Source organism: Vanrija pseudolonga, chromosome 3 (assembly GCF_020906515.1).
Source record: "Vanrija pseudolonga chromosome 3, complete sequence".
NCBI lineage: Eukaryota > Fungi > Basidiomycota > Tremellomycetes > Trichosporonales > Trichosporonaceae > Vanrija > Vanrija pseudolonga.
Genome location: NC_085851.1, coordinates 2,012,448 through 2,023,259, shown reverse-complemented (window position 1 = coordinate 2,023,259; position 10,812 = coordinate 2,012,448). Strand labels below are relative to the sequence as shown.

The window sequence follows — 10,812 nt, the reverse complement described above, 5'->3', positions numbered from 1 at the left end:
TGAAAGACACGCGCGTGGACGCGTCAAACAACATTACGCCGAGTCGGTTGACTTTGTGTTTCTCATCTCATCTCGCCAAACACCACCCGCACAATGGACAACGACTACTACTCGTTGACCGCGGTGCTGGCGGACAACCATGTGGGTGTTCCTTGACCTTCATCGGCACCCGCTGACGACCAGAAACTCGCGTGCACTTTCAGCCAAGATGTGCCCGGAATGGGGCACATGGACGGCTCGACCGAGCCCGACCTGCGCGCGGGCGCGAAGGCCGAGCTGCCCATGTGGCTGGCGAGCTCGCTGTGCTTGAAGTGGGTTGCATGTACTACAAGCGACCCGCAGCTGACGCCGCGCCCCAGCGAACTCACAGAATTCGTCGTCCCCCCGCCGTTCGGGGCACGCGTCAAGGCCGCCCTGAACGCCAGCGCGCCGTCCGTGCGGCTGTCGAGTTTGGTCGGGCAAGGCGGGTGGTGGTACCGCTTTGGCGCGGGCGTCGCGGAGATGTGAGCGGCGTCATGGCTGGTTGGGTGGGTGAGTGCTGACAAGCGCAGATGGGACCGGGGAGATGATTTGCTGGGGACGTTGCTAAGGGTGAGCTGTCGCACGAAGACGATGACTAGACCCAGCTCACGCCCACCCCAGGCATTCATCAAGCGCCTGCCCGCACTACAGGATCTTGCGGCGCACCATGCTTCGTCGGATGTGTCTGTGCCGGAGAGTGGGCCGGGGACGGGGGAGGCGTTCCGCGAGGGCATGGACGCGGACGAGAGAGAATGTGAGTGGAGCGGGGCTGGGGGGAGCAGGGAAGGCTGACGCCTCGCCAGTGTTTCATATCGGCCAGACATCCGGCAGTATGGTCAAGAGCTGGTACGATACCGTGTGGGGCCGGCGGCGGTAGTGTTGTACGAGTGTACGAGCTTGCATAATGTACATGTGACTGACTAGCTGTGGGTGGGGGAGGGAGGGGGAGGTGCTCAAGTCAACCTCTAGCGACCAGGTGGGGTCTACCTCTACGTCCTTGGGCGGGTCACGCCAGGCAGCTCCCACGCGGCAATCGTCTTGCGGCCCTCGTAGTGCGCCACAAAGGCGACCCAGTACGACTCGATGCCGTCCACGAGTCCGGGCTTGCGCGGCACCCAGCCGGTGAGGGAGAGGGCGAGGCTGGGTCGGAGGTTGGCGGCGGTCGCCCAAGTCTGCTCGACAGCTACATCGTGGCGTGAGCTGAGCTCTCTCACTCCCTCTCTCTCTCTCCCATGTTCTCCCACTCACGCATATCTGGCGACGGCGCACGCAGGCGGTATCCCTTTGCGCCCGACACGCGCTGCACGGCGTCGAGGATGTCGACCCAGCGCTCAGACTGGGCGTTGGCGGCTGTGAATGCCTGGCCCTTGAGGAGGGGGCCCTAGAGCACGGTTAGCAGCCGGCAAGGAGGAGACAAGAAGCCGACCCACCCGCTCAGCAACGCGCAGGAACAGCTCGGCCAGATCATCCTGGTGGATCAAGGACAGCCGCGTCTCGGGGTACCCAATCGTCTCGAACTCGGTGCCTGCCTTGCCCGCGTCGTAGGCCGGCGCGAGGAGGAACGGCTCGAGGGTCGCGCCGCTGCGGCCGTAGAGGACACCGGGGCGGATGACGATGCCGTTGACCTTGTCGCCTGGGCGTGGGGGTGAGCGGTGGGGGTCAAGCTGGCGGCGGTGGGAGCTCGCCATGCTCGGCGGCGCTCGGCGGCTGCGCCGCCTCGCCGCCTCGCCTCACTCACTGGCCAAAATCTCCTTCTCCACATCCCACCGCCACGGCGCGTCCTCGGCCACGCTGCCCGTGTAGATGTACGTGATCTTCTGTGCGGGCCCGCCGCGGGTCGCGAGGGCCTCGACGAGGCGGAACGACTTGAGCGGGCCTTCAGCGTCGAACGAGCGGATCGTGTCGATGACTGTGGTGCGTGTGAGTGGGCGGCGGTGGGGTGGCAGTGGAGCGGCCGCGAGAGCGCTGTGGGTGGGTGGGCTCTGTTCCCACACCCACTGGGCAGTCTCGGCTCCCTCGCTGCCTTCGGCAGCTCGGCGCACTCACCAACGTCCACCTCGGACGCAATCTTGCCCCACACGCTATCGCCGCGCTCGGTCGCGAGCGTGACCAGCAGGGGGTGGATCTCGTTCTGCGCGAGCAGCTTGCGCGCAGCCTTGGCGTCACGCGTGGTGCCGTACACGACGTGGCCGGCGCGCGAGAGGGTGAGGGCGACCGGGAGGCCGATAAAGCCTGTGCTGTCAGCTGCGTACGGCTAGCACGACTCACCCGTGGCGCCGAGGACGAGGACCTTCATGGTGCTGTTGTTGTTGTTGTTGTTGTTGTTATGCTCTGAGCTGATATGATAAAGAAGTAATGTCAACTGTGTCGAGTGCACGGGGCGTGGGCGTTGGATCTCTCTCTTTGCTTGGCCAGTGGGGAGGGGAAGAGACGTGCATTTCTCACGACGCCAGTGTCCCCTCTGCGGCTCTTGACGCCTCGGCGCCGTGGCGTCCATCGCCGTTGTCCGCCGCCACTCGGACCCTCTCGGCGCGACTCGGGCACTCTTGGGCCGGTGCCAGCCGGCCAGGCAGGTTGTGCCAAGGTTTCGCCGCCGTCCGCCAAGGGCGTCAGGGTGGGACGCCGTGTTGGTGCGAGGGCTCGCATGCTCACATGCAGCCGGGAGTGGCCGCGAACATGACTGATGCAATGATATGTAGAGTCTGGGAAGAGTGCAGTCGAGATCGGAGATGGAGGGCGAGGATCCGTAATGATCATCTTCAGGTACAGACCACCACTTGCCGCCGGCGATCGAGACCTCGGCCGGATGACTGAGCTCCGCCCAGAACATTCGCATTACACAGTCTACTCTCAATATGAATCTCTCAATGACGTCGCAGCCTTCGCCGTGCCGCTCTGCTCTACCACGCCGACACCTCGGCCTGCGGCTGCGTGTGCGACTCGCGCGGTGGGTCGGGCTTGCGGTACTCGACCTTGTCGACCTTGACCTGGGGTGTGAGCTATGACTCGGAGCAAGAGAGCTCACCTCGCCGTCGACAAGCTGGTAGACGTAGGTGACGATCACAGGGCCCTGCACGTCGAGGAGGGCAAAGGAAGGGGTTGCGTCGCTGGGCGTGTCAGCTTGGTACACCTTGTCGAGAAGTAAGCTACCCACCCATTCAACCCACTCCAGGCGCCGGTCGCAGAGCCAGGGTTGACGAAGAAGCGGCCGTCGAACTCGAATGCCTCGAAGCTGGGGGCGCGGCGTTAGTGAGGACGGTAGCAGCGCCGAGCCCAGGTTGTGGGCAGTTCAAGCCGCACCACTACCCACAACCGGCCACCAGCCAACACCCACCGATGAGTACCACCGCTGACCAGCACGTCGACGTCCATTTGCCGCGCGAGCGCCGCGAGCATCTCCGTGTCGCCGGCCGGCACGATCTGCTGTCCGTGGACGGCGCCTATCCTTAGAGACTGGTGCGGGACCGTGAGGGAGAGGGGGAAGTGCGAGTTCTGCGGTGTGAGCGGGGAAAGACACATGGGGCAGGGAGAGAGGTGTTCGGGGAAGGCAATGCTGGGGGCCGTCGTTGTAGGTTGCTCTTACACAAAGTCGAACCTGCTCTGAACAGTCTCGCAAGACGGAGGATATGAGCCATGGGTGTCGTGTAGAGCACTCTTCACCCAGGCCGCACCCGCCGTCACCTTGCCCCCGACACTGCCCCAGCCCACACCCACTCACATCGTCAAACTCGCCGCGGACCACATGCACCTCCGGCGCAATGGTACGGAGGTAGTCGTACGTCTCCTTGTCGCACACGTTACCGGTGCAGATGATCTGGCCAATCTTGCCTGGGACCTGTAGCGCGCGAGCGTCAGCGCGAGCTCGTCGACTCGTCACCGCCCCAGCGGCGGCAGCACCGGCGCCAGCGCCAGCGCAGCGTAGCCCCACGTACCAGCAGCTTCTTGAACTTTGCCGGCAGGTCATGCGTCAGTGTTGGGATATGCAGGTCGCCAATGACGAGGATGAGGACCATGGTGGGCGGTTGTTGTGGGTGGATGGGTGGGTGGTGGATGGAGAGTTGCAAGTGTGCGCGTCATTGCGTTGGCGTTGGCGGCGGAGATTGGTTTCAGGGAGCAGCAAGGTAGGTGGAGGTGGATGGTTGGTGTGGGTGGCGATTTGGGTGGCACGAGGTGGTGGCACCCACACAGGCGCCCTCTTGCACACCACTGCGCCTGATTGCTCTTGACACTTGCGACTGACCGCGACTGCAAGGCGCAGAGACTGGGGTTAATATGGCCCACTTTGGTCGCAACTCGCCATCCTCATCCACAACCTCTTCCACCACCAACCAAACCACCAAACCAAACAACAATGGCCGGCTCGAGCTCCTCCAACACCTCCACCCCGCGCACCCAGGTAAGTTTCCCTTGTTCGAGTGACACTGACTGCCGACCCAGTCCCGCGCCGCGTGGACCCCCGACGAGGAGAAGATCTGGCGCGAGGCCGCTGAGCGCGTGCTCAAGCGCCACCTGCTTGACGAGGTGCGCCAGACTGGCAAGCTCGGTCATCGCAAGGGCAGCCTCAACGCCCACCTCAAGGCGTTCGTGAGTGGACTTTGGTGGGTGGGGCTAATCGTGACAGCTAAAGCAGATCAACCCCAAGTGAGGCGATCGCGGCGGCTTAGTGCTCGGAGACACCATTGTAGGCGCGATACATATGCCGGGGAAGAGATGAGATGCAGCTGTTGAGTGGGGGACGTCCATGTGCTGGAGCACCTCTTGCGACTCTGCCTGGCCGCTGTACGGCAGCTTCTGCCCCAGAACGGTATCCCCTCGTCAGCACTACCTAGCCTCCACTTGACAACGACTATTGCCCCAAAGGACGTCTCAGGCAATCTCACGCCCAACGCACACACACAGGCGCCCCTCATCTGCGCCTCATACACTGCCGACACCCCCAATCCAGATCCTGGCCCCCTCCCCACCCAGCCATTCTCACACACGCCATCCTCCAGTCAGTGGTATCGTCAGCAGGCATCCCTCGCGACACGGCAGCGTCCACCCCGCCCAGCGAGGGGCATAAGAAAGGCGTCTGGGCGCTCGTCGTGCCCATTAACTCTTCACTCGACTTTCAACCCACACCCCAACGAACCAGTCCACACCATGCCTGCCGTGCGCACCACCAAGACTACCAAGGCCATCAAGTCGAAGGCCAAGCCCAAGGCCACGTCCTCGTCCGATGACAGCGCGTCGTCCTCGACCAGCTCGACCCCCGAGCAGAAGGTACAGTACGGCTGTTTGTTCGATGAGCTCACGCCCAGCCCACCAAGCCCGCCAAGGCCCCCCGCGCGTGGACCCCCGACGAAGAGGCCCACTTCAAGGCCAAGGCCCTCATGATTCTCAAGCGCGACCTCTGGGCCGAGATCAAGGACCACCCGGGTATCAAGGTGCGCCAGTCGAGCGGGGTCAAGGCGCATATCGACGCCATGGTGGGTGCTGTGGAGGGGCGGGCCATGGCTGACGGCAGTTCAAGAAGCTTTGAGCTGCGATACGGGCGGATGGGGGGCACATAGCGTGATGATACTGCCACAATAAGGACGTAGGATATGAATGAGGTTACCGTGCTTCCTATGATGCCTGGCTTGGGGTCCTGCGGCGACAGGTATGGGAGTGGCGCGGTCTAGTGCCACTGACGGACGCCTGGAGTGTGCCATTTGCACGGTGGGCCACTCAGCACTCCGCAGTTGCAGCAAGCAGGATGGCAGATGGCCACACACATCCCGTCATCTCGCAGAGCTCACATCCCCTCGCCCCCCAACACGAAAGGAGTCGACTCACACCACAAGGGGCGCTGTGCGCCATGTCAGGCGCCCACTCGCAATCTCTTCATCTACATACACTGGACCGCCCCCTCCCGCCGAGGCCCGACGATTCTCACGCACGCCGTCATCCAGCAGGCCATGGACAATCCAGGCGACGGCCGCGACAGGCCACCGTCCTCCCCCCTGTTCGGGGGTGTATAACAACGCTTCGTGAGCGCAACAGCTGCACATCACCACTTGACTCGACTTTCATCTTATCGACCACAGTACCGCCCAACCACGCACCATGCCCGCTCCCAAGAACAACACTGCCTCCAACTCGTCGACCGCGTCGGGCAATACCCAGGTAAGGCTTGCACGGTGTTGACGAATTCTAACCACCCGTAGCCTGCCCCGGAGGCTACCACCACCACCACTACCACCGCGGCCGGCACCACCACCACCACCGCCGGCACCGGCGCGGGCACCCGCCCCACCCGCGCCCGTTGGACCGAGGAGGAGGACGCCATCTTCCTCCACGTCCTCCTCGACATTCTCCATCGCGAGATCGACGAGTACCTCGTTGATGAGGCTCTTAACGCGGCCTAGAAGGGCACTGTGAGTTTACTCTCCTTGGGTGTCGCTTACCCCGCCAGGCCAAGCTCTAGGCCGTTCGTCTTTCGTTCTCCTGCAAGGTCCTACACAACAGCCCACCACATGCTGCAGCATATTATTGGAGACGTACGAAATACATGCAATGAGTCGAGGTGCTGGTCTGGCTTGGTTCTGATGCGCTGAAAATCGGACGCGAGGGTCGCAGCGGGGCAGCTGACATGGACCTTGTGTCGTCGTGTGTGGCAATGCCGCCACACACACAACACTTTCCGTAACCTTCGTCACCATCGGTGGCAGCCGCGACATGTCGAAGCTGCACTCACGAGCAAGCAAGCGCATGTCCACAGCCTGCCGAGAGTCGCTCTTACTCTCTCTGCGCACCACAGCTACTGCCGTGCACCGCTGACCTCACTCCCATCCTCGGCGACAAAGGGTCCAATGTCCGTGTGTGTAAGTGTGTGCAGCACACACGCCTCAATCCCACGCCCAGGTCACTGAGTGTGCCCTCCGCCCTGGCTGCACCCCCATCCCATCCCATTCCATCCCAACACGCTCCCCCGTCCAGTGCATCGACTCGCCAGCAGTCGCTCGCAGCGACTCCACCGCGTCCTACCCGCCCAGCGAGAGGCATAAGAGCGGCACGCAAACGCCGACCACGCCCACACGCACTTCAACACACTTTCAACCCATTCACCTCCCAATCAACCAACATCATGCCCGCCGCCCGCACCACCACCAGCACCAAGAAGGCCAAGCCAACCCCGTACGCTCGTGAGGCCACCTCTTCTGGCACCGCTTCGACGTCAACGTCGTCGTCGGCGTCGGCGTCCGCACCATCGGAGAGCGACTACGCCGTGAGTCCTCCCCCAGGCCCGTTCGCTGACGGCAGCCCTCGACCACCAAGTCGGAGACCAAGCCCAAGACCACCAAGCGCGCGCCCCGCGCCTACACCCCCGCCGAAGAGGCCATCTTCAAGGCCCTCGCCCTCGAGACGCTCCACGAACACCTCTGGGCCAAGGTCAAGGCGGACGGCCGGCTCGCGGGGCGCGGGTCGACGGGGATCAAGGCGCATATCAAAGCCGTGGTGGGTGTTGTGTGGGCGCGGGCGAGCTGACGCCAGTTCGGCAAGGCCGACAAGCCATAGGACGCTGCGAGAGATTGGGTGTCGGGGATCTGTCGTACCAGCATGTGATGCACCGAGTTGTCTGAGGCGCTGCTGTGTGGAGTGTGAGGCGCAGATGAAAGATGACGCCGTGTGTGCCATGCACAATTCCAGCGATCCCAGCGACGGCAGGCGATGGCGAGGCGTCCCATCCGCTCTCAGCACGCCCAAATCGACGTGAATCCAACGACAGAACTCACTACCACCCACTCACTCTCACTCTTACCCCACCTCGCACAATGCCGGCCGACCGCACCCCGAAGCCCAACCTTAAGGCCCAGGCCAACTACGCCGCCGTACGCACCCCTTCACGGCACACTACTCACCCATCTTAGTCCAAGCCCAAGTCCAAGCGCACCCCCTGGACCGCGGAGGAAGAGCGCATCTTCGACGAGATCGCCACCGCCCTGCTCAAGAAGGGCATGTGGGCCGCCGTCGTCGCCGACGGCCGCCTCAAGCACCGCGGCGCGAACGGCATTGCGAGCCACGTCGTCGCTAAGGTTGGTGATGCTGCGATGGGGTGCGCTGACGGCAGTTCAAGTAGCGGGTGCGGGCGCAGCGGTCGCCGGCGGAAAGTTGTCGGGCGGTGTGGCCAGTGTGGATCCTTGTGGCTGGTGGTCAGCGGTGGCACCACGGTGGCGCTGCCGTAGCGAGGTCGTCGTGCCCCGTCGATAATTGAGACTGGGATGCACATCTTCGTCATCGCCCACTACTGCACCTCACCTCACTTCACTTCACCGACTCACGATGCCAGCCGACCGCAAGCCCAACGTCCACGCCACCTCGTCATCGCCCAAGGAGGTCAAAGACGAGAAGGCAAGCCCTCTCCCTCCCTCCCTGCCCCGCTAACCCCGCCCTCTGACACCACCCCAGCCCAAGCCGCGCACGCGCAACAGCGAGCAGAAACGCCAGCAGTGGACCCCGGCCGAGGACCGCATCTTCGCCCAGCTCGTGGCCGACGTCGCGCGCCCGCTCCTCTGGGCGGCGGTGCAGGCTGACGGCCGGCTGGCGCACAAGACGAACGGGAGCATCCACAGCCATCTCACGTTGCTTGTGCGTGTTGTCGTGGGCGGGGCTGACGGTAGCTCGGGAAGGGCGCGGGCAAGTGAGCCTCGGCTTGCGGTGGGGACAGGCTGGCTGGGAGCGAGGGGCGGGGGCGGGGGTCATGCCGATGTATTGCGTCGTTGAGTGCCATGTCGTCAGAGTGTCAGTCCCGCCCAAATCTACCGCCCCGACATCACACAACGATGAGGCCGATCGTCGCCTTCGTCATTGCTCACACCACCTCACACCATGCCCGCTGAACGCAAGCCGCGCGTGCACCCCGCCACGTCCTCGTCCACGGACAGCAAGGGCAGCAAGGCCGACAAGGTGAGTGCGCCTGTGCGCACACCGCCGCTGACGTGCAGCCGAAGCAGCGCAAGAAGCCCGAGTTCTGGACGGCCAATGAGGACCGTATCCTCCACGAGCTGCTCGCCGCCATCGCCAAGAAGCAGATCTGGGCCTCCGTCCAAGCCGATGGTCGCCTCGCTCATAAGGGCTGCTCGGGCATCCACATGCGTCTCAAGACCTTGGTCAGTGTGATGTGGGCGCTGCGCCAGCAGCTGACGTTTACCAGCTCGGCAAGGGAGCCACCCTCCCCAAGCCCTGAGCCCGCCCCGCGCGCGAATATGAATACGTGTCATATGCAGTGAGGTCGTCGACATTATAAGGTGGTGATAAGTGCAGTGTCTAGCCGAGGTAGTGCCAGATGAGCCAGAAGGAGAAGATGGTGAAGGTCGCGCCGGCGAAGAAGATCCACGCGTCCTGCTTGCTGCGAGGATGTCAGCGATGCCACCGTAGCGCACTTACGCTCGCTTCTCGACCCAGGCAATCGTCTCGCGCGACAGGCCGAGCGTGTTGGCCGCGTCGAGCAGGCGGCGGCGGGTGCCCTTGAGGATACCGCGCTGCTCGATGAGGTTCTCGAGCACTGCGCGCCCCTGCGCAATGTACTGGTCGATGTTGTTCTCCGACTCCTGGATGAAGCTGTGTTCGCGGAGGGCAAAGTCCTCGCGCTGGTTCGGCTGGAAGAGGTTGGGCGTTCCCCCGCCAAAGGGTGATTCGGAGAAGCCCTGCCCGTTGGGGTTGCGTCGCATCGTCGCTGTCGAGTTTGGTCCGGCGCCCATTGCTGTCGATGATCCGAGCAGTTGATCGCGGTTCTGCGTGTGTCAGCTAGCTTGAAGCATCCCTAGCTCACTCGTTGCTGGCCCTCCGACTTTGCCTTCTCAAATCGCCCCTTGAGGTCCTTGTGCTCCGTCTTGAGCTTGAGGACACGGCTGCACGTGGGTGGGGGAAGCGCGGGTTGCGGGAGCGCAGCGGCGTGAATTGAGGTGAAGCGGGAGGGAGGAGAAGTAGGTGGTGACACGTCGACGAGATGCGTGTCAGCGGCGTTGGCGATGCAGTGGCGAGCGGCGAGCGACAGTGCTCGTGCGCCGCTGCGCGGGCGACTCACGTGTTGGCCTTCTCTCTCGCCGCCGTGTTCATCTCCCTGCGCGCCATCGAGTCATAGTCGTCTACCAAGCGCGAGAGGGCGGAGAGGGTCGTGGTGATCTGGCCTAGGGCGTGTTAGCGAGCTGTCGACATGGTGGGAGGTCGGTGGGGGTGGTATTGGGAGCTTGGGTGCATTGCCGATCGGGTCGCCGTGGAGGGTTGGGTGGACAATGGCGACGACGAGTCAAGTGGTCGCGTACTCACCCTGAATGCTTGGTCCGCCTTCTCCCTGCTCGAAGCGTGCGAGGTCTGCTTGCAGACTTGCGACCTGGCGATTTCCGAGTGCGTTGAGAGAGTTCATTTTGGCGATGGTGTGGGGTGGGTGATGGTAGTGACGACGATGAAAGTGATGGTGGTCAAGTTGACTTCAGTGGTGGTGGAGTTGGCCGTCTGTCGTGTTTCAGTGTGTGAGCGGCAGTGGCCGTCGTGTCGGCATCGAGCGATTTGGGTGGCGGCGGCAATGGGAGGGAAGGCTCAAAAGCAAGCTGCGCCCCCGGTTGCCATCTGTAATGGATTTGGGAAGGTGTTCATTGTCATCACGGAACTCCTCGCTTCAGCGCGCCCTTTGTACTTCATTGTCTCCTCTAGCGCCAGTGTTCGAGCCCCACCAAAGTCTCACGACTTTGTGTTGGTTTCGTCTCGGTGATCATGCTAGTATACGCCCACGTGGCGGCAGACAGGCCGGCAACGGATCAGTCTGGCTAG

General features: G+C 63.3%; 9 protein-coding genes across 9 annotated transcripts; 6 read left to right on the top strand and 3 right to left on the bottom strand.

Moving 5' to 3' along the window:
* Positions 1-16: 16 nt before the first annotated feature.
* On the top strand, positions 17-898 carry PSF3 (DNA replication complex GINS protein PSF3; the record flags this gene model as incomplete). The annotated part of the gene is made up of 6 exons (XM_062770894.1): positions 17-141; positions 184-311; positions 360-503; positions 552-591; positions 643-775; positions 825-898. The coding sequence occupies exons 1-6, from the start codon at positions 94-96 to the stop codon at positions 896-898; spliced, it is 567 nt and encodes a 188-aa protein (XP_062626878.1). The 5' UTR covers positions 17-93.
* YLL056C_1 (putative protein) lies at positions 899-2,722 on the bottom strand. The gene is made up of 6 exons (XM_062770893.1): positions 2,290-2,722; positions 2,068-2,253; positions 1,760-1,930; positions 1,452-1,654; positions 1,270-1,402; positions 899-1,204 (listed from the first exon to the last, which is right to left on the bottom strand). The coding sequence occupies exons 1-6, from the start codon at positions 2,516-2,518 to the stop codon at positions 1,011-1,013; spliced, it is 1,116 nt and encodes a 371-aa protein (XP_062626877.1). The 5' UTR covers positions 2,519-2,722; the 3' UTR covers positions 899-1,010.
* A 199-nt stretch (positions 2,723-2,921) lies between these two features.
* On the bottom strand, positions 2,922-4,034 carry vps29 (Vacuolar protein sorting-associated protein 29; the record flags this gene model as incomplete). Its single annotated transcript, XM_062770892.1, has 6 exons — positions 2,922-3,008; positions 3,047-3,128; positions 3,176-3,253; positions 3,356-3,513; positions 3,740-3,856; positions 3,954-4,034. 6 exons carry the CDS (start codon positions 4,032-4,034, stop codon positions 2,922-2,924), a joined length of 603 nt encoding a protein of 200 aa, XP_062626876.1.
* A 338-nt stretch (positions 4,035-4,372) lies between these two features.
* On the top strand, positions 4,373-5,542 carry LOC62_03G004371 (uncharacterized protein; the record flags this gene model as incomplete). The annotated part of the gene is made up of 4 exons (XM_062770891.1): positions 4,373-4,417; positions 4,459-4,605; positions 5,322-5,489; positions 5,528-5,542. 4 exons carry the CDS (start codon positions 4,373-4,375, stop codon positions 5,540-5,542), a joined length of 375 nt encoding a protein of 124 aa, XP_062626875.1.
* A 566-nt stretch (positions 5,543-6,108) lies between these two features.
* On the top strand, positions 6,109-6,410 carry LOC62_03G004370 (uncharacterized protein; the record flags this gene model as incomplete). Its single annotated transcript, XM_062770890.1, has 2 exons — positions 6,109-6,168; positions 6,210-6,410. The coding sequence occupies 2 exons, from the start codon at positions 6,109-6,111 to the stop codon at positions 6,408-6,410; spliced, it is 261 nt and encodes an 86-aa protein (XP_062626874.1).
* Positions 6,411-7,129: 719 nt separating this feature from the next.
* On the top strand, positions 7,130-8,122 carry LOC62_03G004369 (uncharacterized protein; the record flags this gene model as incomplete). Its single annotated transcript, XM_062770889.1, has 4 exons — positions 7,130-7,270; positions 7,306-7,500; positions 7,914-8,078; positions 8,114-8,122. The coding sequence occupies 4 exons, from the start codon at positions 7,130-7,132 to the stop codon at positions 8,120-8,122; spliced, it is 510 nt and encodes a 169-aa protein (XP_062626873.1).
* Positions 8,123-8,325: 203 nt separating this feature from the next.
* On the top strand, positions 8,326-8,687 carry LOC62_03G004368 (uncharacterized protein; the record flags this gene model as incomplete). Its single annotated transcript, XM_062770888.1, has 3 exons — positions 8,326-8,379; positions 8,452-8,631; positions 8,664-8,687. 3 exons carry the CDS (start codon positions 8,326-8,328, stop codon positions 8,685-8,687), a joined length of 258 nt encoding a protein of 85 aa, XP_062626872.1.
* A 184-nt stretch (positions 8,688-8,871) lies between these two features.
* On the top strand, positions 8,872-9,229 carry LOC62_03G004367 (uncharacterized protein; the record flags this gene model as incomplete). The annotated part of the gene is made up of 3 exons (XM_062770887.1): positions 8,872-8,949; positions 8,988-9,152; positions 9,197-9,229. 3 exons carry the CDS (start codon positions 8,872-8,874, stop codon positions 9,227-9,229), a joined length of 276 nt encoding a protein of 91 aa, XP_062626871.1.
* A 26-nt stretch (positions 9,230-9,255) lies between these two features.
* Positions 9,256-10,469, bottom strand: bos1 (Protein transport protein bos1). The gene is made up of 5 exons (XM_062770886.1): positions 10,312-10,469; positions 10,070-10,172; positions 9,815-9,893; positions 9,430-9,776; positions 9,256-9,391 (listed from the first exon to the last, which is right to left on the bottom strand). The coding sequence occupies exons 1-5, from the start codon at positions 10,406-10,408 to the stop codon at positions 9,310-9,312; spliced, it is 708 nt and encodes a 235-aa protein (XP_062626870.1). The 5' UTR covers positions 10,409-10,469; the 3' UTR covers positions 9,256-9,309.
* Positions 10,470-10,812: the final 343 nt, after the last annotated feature.

Bases quoted from the DNA above. Each gene is read 5' to 3' on its own strand.
- YLL056C_1 (XM_062770893.1), bottom strand. From the start codon at position 2,518: ATGGACGCCACGGCGCCGAGGCGTCAAGAGCCGCAGAGGGGACACTGG. The intron at 1,655-1,759 runs GTGAGTGAGGCG...CCCCACGCCCAG, and splicing joins GGAGAAGGAGATTTTGGCCA to GCGACAAGGTCAACGGCATC. The intron at 1,205-1,269 runs GTGAGTGGGAGA...GCCACGATGTAG, and splicing joins TGCGCCGTCGCCAGATATGC to CTGTCGAGCAGACTTGGGCG.
- bos1 (XM_062770886.1), bottom strand. From the start codon at position 10,408: ATGAACTCTCTCAACGCACTCGGAAATCGCCAGGTCGCAAGTCTGCAA. The intron at 9,894-10,069 runs GTGAGTCGCCCG...ACCCACGTGCAG, and splicing joins GCGAGAGAGAAGGCCAACAC to CCGTGTCCTCAAGCTCAAGA. The intron at 9,392-9,429 runs GTAAGTGCGCTA...ACATCCTCGCAG, and splicing joins GCCTGGGTCGAGAAGCGAGC to CAAGCAGGACGCGTGGATCT.